We start from the raw sequence: 10,281 nt of genomic DNA on the forward strand, positions 1-10,281 counted from the left end.
GTGCAGCGGGCTGCTGCAGACCCGACCGGTCTGACCGGTCTGGCCGCAGCAGCCGGGTATAAAAGCCCCTCCTTCTCCAGGTGGAGGTTTTTGAGTCTCTTGAGTCCTTTTCGGTTTTTCCTTCCCCCTGCTCAGGTTAGGGCCAAGGTCTCCAACGCAAAGAGAGTTTAGATTATAGCTTTTCTCTCCAATCTAGAGGGTGGATGATGGGCGGATGGCTCTAGCCTTTGTATAGGTGAATTCCTCTGTGTTTAATGAATGAAATTTGTTTGAGATTCACTTGTGTGTGCTGAGCATCTCGTCCTCCCCTTTTCTCTTGCGTTTTGGGTTCAATTCTCCTCTTTTGGTGTGTTTCTTATTTGGAGGAGAACAACCCTTGATTTCGTGGTTTGATGAACTATTTGGAACGATTCCTATACATATAGCCTAGTGCCAAACTCCTTGGAATCATGGGTTCTCACGAATTGGCGATTTTGTGTTCTTGAGAAAACCCCAATCCTCTTTGATCTTTCCTCGATTTCTCTCGATCCGTGAATCTTTTGGGTGAGATCTTTTGGGGATATGTTCACGGGGTAGTTACGAAGCTTTCCTCCTAGTTTGGTTGGATTTGGACTTTGTTTGCTCGAGATTCGTGGTTTGAAAGTTTGTTTGCGGGTTTTCTGGACGACACCAGTCAGACCGGTGGGCTAGACCGGTCAGTCTGGTTTTGAATTGCCCGACCGGTCAGACCGGTCCAGTTCACCGGTCAGACCGGTCTGTGTGTGATGCGCTGCGGTTTGAGAAGTTTCTCTCGCTTTTGCTTCCGTGCTGCGACTTGGGTCTTTTGCTTCGAGATAGCTTTTCTATAGCTATTCTCGCTGACCTAGGTTCGAGGGCTTGCGGTGATTTTGGGACAGAGACCGACGTTTTAAATTTCGAAGAAATTTTGATCGGCTCCCATTCACCCCTCTTTTGTCGCCGGCTTCGGTCCCTCGGTAGTAGTACGTCGTGGACTCGTGGTGGTCGTTAGTGCCCCACGCTAGCAGCCGTTTGGCCGGACGGTCCAACTCTGATGCAGTGCAAGCCTCCAGTGGCCGTTCCTCATCGCCCTATCAACAGCGGGAGCTCGCTCGTTCGTGCACATTTTTTCTATGGTTAGTCTCACATCGTGCCCAATACCACTCAACTAATGGTCAGCAGATCACACCTGCCTAGCTACTTGGTGAGATTGCATCGCTCATTACCTGGGCACAAACATAGCAGACATGTCGCGGAGGACCAGGAGCTCCCTGCCACTGGAATACTTTGATCGTTCTATTGATGCTGACACACCAACCATTGAGTCATTGACCAACCCTATTATTATGCACAAAGCCATATGGATTTCCAGCACAGCTTGATCACTAGTTTGGTGTGTTCTGCAAAATGACATCTGCATTATTGTTTCGTATATACATTGTGAAGCCAGCTGAGAAACATAACATTGTATATTTGTATTGCATCCACACACACGACTCATCACAATTCTCCATAGCACAATGGATTCAGGGGAACGCTTGCATAATGGGGGCAGGGATCAGAAAGTGGCAAAATCAGGTGATGTTTGCTTAAATATATGAAGTCCCACGCTTGGGGGGGGGGGGGGGGGGGGGGGGGGGTTCCCCAGGTAACTACAAGGCGACCAAAAAAAAGAGAGGAACCAACAAGTCCTTAGGAATACTGCTACGATACATATTGAGAAGTCCATACCGAGGCCCATATGCTGAAGCACATATGTACAGGCAAGCAATCAATAAATAAGGACCAATATCCATAAAAGAGCGCTGTGCTTCTATACTCACAGCTTAGTTCTACACTAGTAAAGTCATAATTCGATCATCCCATCTTGAGACAAGACCTTAATCGGAGATGAAGGCCTTCGTTCTGGGCTGTTAGCTCTCACCAGCCTTTTTATGTTTACCATTGGAATTTCTTGAATCCTACAAAGAAGCAAGACTAATGAGCATGGTGCTGAAACTAATCAGCTATCACCTTCAAGGCTTCTTTCAAAATATCAAAAAGTTTAAATCTGCAGCACAATACATATTTCACATAAAAGTCTAGTAACATAAAAATGCATGCCCACCTGACTTGAATTTGGCGAACTTTGCCTGGGAGAAAGTATTGTGGGTAAAGTCCCAGGTGACTGACCATGGTTCCGAACTGGGGAACGGAAAACAGAGCTACCATGGTTGTATGGTGAGAGTGGAGATGCCATAGGAGTCTTCCTGAGCCCCTGAGATAGGGTTCCACCACCAGGAGATATAGCAGGTGACAATGATTTGCCTGGGGGTAACATGTTTATCTTTATCCTGTAAAACAAGGAAACCAAGAGTCATGCCATAGATTTTAGACTAGCTATTCAGACTTCAGAATAAGCAGCAATTAATGAGATACTTACTTGTTATGTACATCAACATACTCATCTGTTTCATCGTAGATTTCTTCCTGCAAATAAAGTCATGTCAATTTCCAATATCTAAGAGAAGCCAAACAATGTAACATGGTTCAAGTTCTACTCTGATTTTTTTTTTCTAGTTTCTCTCCTAGCAGAATATTACCTAAGATGGCTAAAATGTTGCAAATATAAAAGATGTTTCCATAGGATATATGGAGAACACTCATATCTAAGGCATAGTTTTGAAAGCATGATAGAACAATGGGAATACATGTTGCAAACCAGTGAGAACACAATTAACAATATGCCCAACCTGTAGCAATTCTTCCATGACATCTTCCATCGTGATTATTCCGACTGCTTCCTCATCCATTGAATAGCTTGGAAGTGGATCAGTGTTAAAATCAAGAATGTTTTCCCGCTTCCTTTCTGATTTCTTATTATATGAGCGTCCATCTCCATACTTCTCTATGTTATTTCTACGACTTCCAGCAGTGCTAACATACAAAGAGGATGAACCTGAAAGTACTTCCAACTGATCAGCCAAAGATAAGTCACAACCATTTCCTGAAAGACATGTGATTGCAAAGGGCTAATGGATTACTAGTGCATACACAGAAACACACACAATTAAAAGTGATGCTCAGTCAAATTACTATGAAAAAAAATTAAAAGACATGTACCATCAGCATGAGCATCTTTGGGGTTTATTTTATAATCTGCAGTAGTGCTCTTTTGCTTTTCAGTGGATGGTCCTGCTTCCTTTGTTCGTTTAACTACCACAGCCATGTGGCTGTGACCTTTCTGGAACTCATTTAGAATGTCATAGAGAGGAAGATCATCAGCCACCCTGATATACAGAACAGTGGCAACATTTTGTGGTAATTAGAAGACAATCAGGGTAGATTAAGGAGAAAGAGATGCACCAATTTTATCCAAACCAAATTTTTATGAACAACATATTGAACACAATGAGTACTTATGCAGTTACGCTCGAAATAAGATTGCTTAAATCAGAAAGAATTAATGGTCACCCCTGGAGCTACGTGCTGGTCAGATGATACCTTGGAATTTTTCTGATAGTAACATTTCGAATGGGCACTTCATCCTCAGCTCGGCAAGTAATCAAATTTTTTACCTGAAATGAAAAGGGATTTTATTATTGATTAACAAATGAATAGCAAATTTGCAAATCATTCATTTCATTGACATTAAGGATTCCTATGGGAAAACAGGAAAACGAAAGAGCAGGGCAGTGGTAGATATTATTCAAAAGTAAAAACCAATTTAGCTCACTCACCAATATAAGCCCAATGATATTGCTTGGACTTCCTGAGTATATAGGAACACGACTATGCCCTCTAGTCATTATCATACCCATCGTATACCTACAGAGAGGAAAATAACTCTATCAATAGCATGTAACAATCATAGAATGCAAATAGTTTGAGTCGCAAGAATCATACAGGTCCAGCTTAGCATTTATGTCAAGTGAGAATGTTTCGGATATAGGAGTCATGGCATCTTTTGCAATCTTCTGAGTTAGCTCCAGAGCTCCTGTAATGATAGTGGTTTCATCATGAGTCAGCTCTCCACCTTTCCCAGCCTAACAACAAAATAGCAAAACACGAGTTAGATGGTAACGGTCTAGTTCTTGTGAGTAATAAATTAAGCAGTGAAAAGGATAATATTGAGGTGATATAGGAATGTATAATTCACACTCGTATAAGGTGCTACAACATAATGAAAAATGTTATCTAGGATCTAATGAATAAAAAAACAGGAACTTTAGAGATAATTTTCTAGCTGCATTAATAATATCAGCTCAATAATTCAAACAGCATAGTCTACATGTTACAAAGAAATTAGCACAACGTGAATGCAAGAATTTGAATAGCTAGATGAGAAAAAAAAATTAAACTGGATATGAACTCTTTGAAGGGAAGTGTATACCAACCTCATTGCCGTGCATATCAACTAGCGTCTTTAGCTCAGCTCTTCTCATTAGTGCGAAATGGCCCTTTCCCAACAGCCAGTCCAACAACTAAATAAGAAAAATTACATGAATCAAATAAGATACAGCAAAGGGGAAAGTAAAACATACATATACATCACAACAAGCAGTTAGCTGTCTTCTTCTTTCTTATTTGGTCAAAATATGTTTCTGACATTTTGTAGAAATGCTAAATCACGACGCTCAGTTAACAATTAGACAGAATAATTGATGTTGTAGAAGTGCTACTTGATGTTGTAGACAGAATAATTGATGTTGTAGACAGAATAATTGATGTTGTAGAAATGACATTTTGTAGAAGTGCTAATTGATAACAGTCAGGTTAACAAGAAAAGTGATTAAAGTATTTTGTAACTGAAACTGCTTTGCCCTAGATGAGTCAGACACATTCCACATTTAGATGTAGGCATATATAGGCATCTCCATTTATTTAGTTGGGCGACATGGAGTTAAAGACAATGGTTCTTGCTTCACAGCTCCAATTACTTCTTATTGTGTCATTGGGTGGACGCTATTGTTAAATAAGTGCAGAATTAGTCAGCATCCGCATTCCAATTTATATTACTCCATAAAAGAAAGAGGTTAAATAGACCCCGTGGAATTTGGATGACTAGGCGAGCATGGGAGGGACAAAATTAAATAATGAAGCATCTAGCGATCGATATGTCTCCTACTTGCGGCCGCCCACCTGTGCTGTCCCATCCCAATTTCAGTCTGGGCATCCACCAAGCACAGGTCTCCAATCCCTCTCGAATTCGTGCAAACAAAAGGAACAAATCAGGCGCCGCGTACCTTACTGATCGGGTAGGCGACGGGGAAGAAGAGGATGAGAAGAATCCGGACCACCGGCGCGGCCTTGGCCCCCACGCTGAGGCCGTAGCGCGTGCAGATGGCTTGCGGCATGATCTGCGGGGGCAGCGACAATCCAAAGCGCTGAATTCATGAGTGAGGGAGCAAAAGGGGGGAAGGAATTGAGGGCACAAGGGATGGGTGAGTCACCTCGCCAAACGCAAGGATGAGCGTGACGGAGATGAGGACGGCGACGAAGGAGGGCACGAGCGTGTCGAGGAATATGGGCAGCGCCTCCATGGCGAGCGAGTTGCCGATGAGGAGCGTGCAGAGGAGCAGGTGCTGGTTCTTGACGACGGGGAGGATCCTGGCTGCGCGCGCGGGAGGGGCAAGGACGGAAACACAGATTAGTTAGAATCAGAAGCCGGTGGCGCGGGCGAGATGATGATGAGGAATGAAGAGGAGGATAGTATTATTACCGGCGTTGAGCCTGTCCTTTGGTGTGCCGGCCTTGGCGAGCACCTCGAGGTCGACGAGGCTGAGCGACATGAGCCCCAGGGTGAGGCCCGACATGAGGCCGGCGAACATGACGAGCCCCACGCAGGCGGTGAGGAAGACCCAGAACATGGTGCCGCAGCAGGCCTCATGGCTGGGCATCGGCGATCCCTCCCACCCGGAGGCGGAGCTTGCTTGGTCTAATGGTCTCGGCAGGGGACGGGAGGGCCGCCGGGGGCAGTGGTGCTTGTTGCTCTGTGGTGGTGGTGGCTGCTCTGCGGAGGGAAGCTGGAGCGGTAGAGTAGTTGTAGTTGTAACTTGTGTGTGGGACTGTGGAACCGTGTCCGTCCCTGCTGTGCTGCTGCCCCGGCAGCAGCTGAGCTCTGCGTGGTCTCTCTGGTCTGCGCGGCCTACCAAGCTGGAGCAGCCGGCTCCTTCTCCTGCTGCTTTATAGTGGCTGGCAAAGCATGGCATGGAATGGCAATGGCAGGCTGGGGGTCGGCTTGGGTGGGTCATTGTGGGGGGCGCGCCGGCCGGCCGTTTTGGCTTGGGTGGCTTTCCGATTCCGTTGCGGCTAACCGGTAACGGCAACGAGTCCAGCTCGGATGCTGCTGCTGCTTGCCTGGTTCTTGGTGGTGGACTCGTGACTCTGCCAATGTTGCGTGGAGTGCGGAGGGAGCGATCGGTTTCTCCCGCCCGGGAACTCGGGAACCGGCGAACCGGCGAGGAGAGGGGGTGTGTGACCTCCGCCGGGAGGTTGCTCTGCTTGTCTTGTCTTGTCTTGTCTGCTTGCTTGCTTGTGAATCATCAGAGGAGGAGATCGTGCGCCTTGCCAGTTGCCAGTGAGTGAATCGTCAGGCAGGGGCCTGCCCTCCTCCTGCTGCGCTGGGCGAGGATACCCTGCACGTCTCTCTGGACTCGCATCGCCAGCGTTACCCCAACGGACGGTAGGGTGGTATGCTCGCCTGCGTCCGGTCACGAATCATCTGCTGCGCCTCATCATGCAGTCATGGGCTCGCCCGCCGTGGTTTTAGCACTCTCCTCTCCATTACCACCGTCATTGTGGTTGCTCAATTGCGAAACGGCTGCTTGGATTGGATGTGTGTCTCGATGACTTTGAAGCTTTGACACTACCATCACAGGTAACACGCATGCATAATTATCAACTCACATTTTGTACTAGCATCGTACTGAGGGAGTGTTTTGGAATGGAGACTTAAAAAAATCCCAGGGACTTTTTAGTATTTAGAAGTATTAAATAAATATTAATTATAAAACTAACTGCATAACCCTGGGGTTAAACTGCGAGACGAATCTAATGAGGTATCCTAATCCATAATTAGCGAATGGTTACTGTAGCAAATTATGAATTACTTAGGCTCATTAGATTCGTCTCGCGAAAAAGCACTCAGCTGTCAAAAAATATTTATAAACAGATTTTATTTAATACTATAAAATAGTAAGATTTTTTTTAATGTGATAGAGACTTCTGAAAAAAGTTTGGAACCAAACAGCGCCTGAATTTCTATCCGAATTTCTATCCCTAGGGGCCTAGGTAAAGGACGACTGACTGACTGACGATGTACTAGCATAGCATAGTACTGAATTTCTTCTTTTTTTTTCTTTCAAAGCCACTGAATACGTTATCACTGATTTGATCCCATTGGCGAGTCTAAAAGCAGAACCTATGCTTTACAATCGCTCCAAGTGGTCCAAAGTCAAATTAACGAAAATATCGGAACAGCTTCAACAGAAAAATACTTGTATTTTTCAGGGACTAACGCCTCAATTGGCTGTGCATCCATGCTCTGCATCCCGCCGCGCCCCTAGTTAGGGTAATTTCTTTTCTTTTTAATCTGGAGATGCTGAAAAAAGAATATACAAGTTGAGCAAGGCACGGAGCGTGGCAAATTGCATCACCTGCCTATGTGCCCTTGATGAACTTGGGATGCTATCGTGCTAATTGAGGAGCCTGCACTGCAGTATTGGCCGTCGCTATCTTCAGACAAGGAAATCGACAGTAATCGCTTCTGCCTGTGGTCAGGTCATACGAGTTGCGACGTTTCTCCGTCTGGGCAAGGACGATATATAGTACTACTAGCTTTCTGTTTTCAAAGATGCTAGTACCTTATTTGTAATTTGATCCAGTGTATTGCTACTGTACAATCAGTCCCAGTGGTACGAAATCAAGTCGATGGAAAATATCCGAGGAAACTTGTCGAGAACGATTTGAAATACAGTCCCCGACACTAACCTTCAAGGATCGATGAACTTCTGCCTCATGTCTGTACGTCATTGTGTACTTTTCTTTTTTACTTTTTTTTTCGTGAAAAATTATTATACTTTGAAACAAAGCATGAATCTGAAGTTTATGAAGACTATTACACCAAGTTGAACAGAGCAGAGCTGCTGCTTCAATGGAAGGAGCCTAGAACATCATGAATGTGTTAGGGCTCCGAGCTGAATAAGTAATAGCAGATCCTCCTAACTAGTAGAGGTAGTAGTACTTTGCTGGCATGATCGGCTGAGAAAGTAGATCAGATACGATCAACAGCAGTGTCCTTAGCAACAAGGAGCCCACACACTGCACACGTGAACACAAACAGATCACTAGTGAACCATTTTTTTTTAAGACAATATGCATGCGTGCAGATCTGAATGATTCTCTGATAATTCCTCTCGGTGTTAGTGGCGCTTGCCTTTGAAAATGGCTCGAGGACGATGCAACCGGTGGCGGCATATTCTCCCGAGCGCGTGGATGATTTGGGGGCGGAGCATCCGGTGGTCGATGCTCGACGACCAGCCTGGAATATGGCCCGGACTCTGAGCTCATATCTTTGCCATTCTCACTCAATTGGTAGGGCTTCTCATCACATCACCTACGTTTTCTGGCTCAGGCGACAATAATGTATCCTCCTCCAAAAATATGAGCTAGTACCTAGCTCTAAGCACTCTAAGAGACAACTCTTCCAATGATCTGAATTTTACCACATAGCTCATAGCATGAATGACCCCACATGTCATCCTTTTGTAATCTTGAAATTTGTGTATGAGACTATCTCATGTGTCAGCTCATGAGACAGGCTGACTAAGAGAGCTTTTAATTAGTAATGTAATGTCTGGACATCCAGTAGTTTAACATTTGATGCAATTGCTTTACTGAACTGGGTCGAGGTCGATCAAGAAGACAAGAACATGTACCTCATCGATCGATTGAGGAAAGGTTAGGTCAGGAAAGCAATCATGCACGCGCAGCTTCACGTCGAGACAAGAACGAAATCGAAGCCCTATTGCAGTGGAGCGTGTGTGTCATGACTCATGACCCACCACGAACGCATCTTTTTTCAGCTTAATTCTTAGCTAGGTTATCTCTGTTCCAAAAAGTTATTAGGTTATCTTGTCGTGAGGTTATTATATTAGCCTCCGAAACCTAATCTGGCCAAAAAAGAAATTCATATGGAGTCATTCGGTGAAATTTTGTTGAGGATTCAAAAGTCGGTGGCATTTTTTTATATATTGCGGGTCGGAGTCAAGATCCATCACGATTATGTAGCTTATCTAGCATATCTATAAGGCTAAGAAATTAGTAGGCTAAGAAATTATTAAAACAACACGCATGCGCAGCTTCAAAGTTGAAAGAACTACAGAATGAACATGGCGCAGGTTAACACACGTAACGTTTGCAATGCAGCATCATGATGATCCACTATGCAGCACGCATGCATGCAACTTTTTTCATCCCTTAGTGGTGTCTGTTTCTTGTTTAGACTATCTCCCCTGGATCGGAGGTTATTAGGTCGCAAATTAAAACCTAGCTGCCTGTTAGAAAAGAGCTCTCGAGTTGGCACAGCGGATTTGGGAACAAAAGGCACTTAGCTTAGCTTGAAATTATTGATACAACATATACGGATTGCGCGGGGTCAAAGGCCGGTGCGACTTTAGGGGTGTGGTAGTCTATATATATTATCCTGTCAACCAGAAGACGTGCGGATTGAAAAAAGTTGCATGCACGCGGATCGTCGGCTCTGGTTGAAAAGGGGTGGTGGTGAAAGTCTTAAATCCGCTTGCGGATCGATGACGACGACGCCCTCGGGCGCCGTTTACCTTCTTGAAGGCGTCATCTTCCCGCCCTTTTCCTCCCTCTCCGGCTTGCCTTCTGGATGAAAATCTTGACCATGTTGGTCGGACGACGACGGCGTCTATGGCATCATTTCCTTCCTGGAGGCGTTGTCTTGGAAGCCTTGCTGGTGGCGGTCATCTGCTCTCCTCGGAGAGTTTCTACTTCTGCACCTATCTTCGCTTCATTCCATCTGCATCGACTGGGTCGCACTTGGTCGTCGGTTGCTCTTCACTGGCGGATGCTTTGCCGCCGTTTCAAACTGGCGGATGCTTTGCCACAATCGTCGCGTTGGTTCTAGCTGCTTCGGGCGGATGCTTTGCCACCGTGGTTGTTTGTTCGGATGGATGCTTTGCCACCTTTTTTATGTCGTCGACCTTAGCGCCCTAGTCGTCGTTGTTTTTGCTAGCAGGTTCAGTTGTAGGGTTTGGTTTGAGGAGTGGGTCGTGT

General features: G+C 45.2%; 1 protein-coding gene across 5 annotated transcripts; it reads right to left on the bottom strand.

Moving 5' to 3' along the window:
- Positions 1–1,558: 1,558 nt before the first annotated feature.
- LOC120647477 (DUF21 domain-containing protein At5g52790-like) lies at positions 1,559–6,122 on the bottom strand. 5 transcript variants are annotated; one of them, XR_005664817.1, is made up of 12 exons: positions 5,699–6,121; positions 5,430–5,590; positions 5,223–5,336; positions 4,374–4,460; positions 3,883–4,022; positions 3,717–3,804; positions 3,481–3,554; positions 3,100–3,266; positions 2,730–2,951; positions 2,420–2,466; positions 2,105–2,330; positions 1,559–1,958 (listed from the first exon to the last, which is right to left on the bottom strand). XR_005664817.1 is itself a non-coding variant. In XM_039924285.1 (12 exons), the coding sequence occupies exons 1-12, from the start codon at positions 5,874–5,876 to the stop codon at positions 1,911–1,913; spliced, it is 1,584 nt and encodes a 527-aa protein (XP_039780219.1). In that variant the 5' UTR covers positions 5,877–6,117; the 3' UTR covers positions 1,559–1,910. The 5 variants fall into 5 exon arrangements, 3 of the variants coding, with proteins under 3 accessions (XP_039780219.1, XP_039780220.1, XP_039780221.1); XM_039924285.1 differs by having other exon boundaries at positions 2,730–2,983; positions 5,699–6,117; XM_039924286.1 differs by having other exon boundaries at positions 1,669–1,958; positions 2,730–2,935; positions 5,699–6,117.
- Positions 6,123–10,281: the final 4,159 nt, after the last annotated feature.

This window comes from Panicum virgatum, chromosome 9K (assembly GCF_016808335.1).
Source record: "Panicum virgatum strain AP13 chromosome 9K, P.virgatum_v5, whole genome shotgun sequence".
Lineage (NCBI taxonomy): Eukaryota > Viridiplantae > Streptophyta > Magnoliopsida > Poales > Poaceae > Panicum > Panicum virgatum.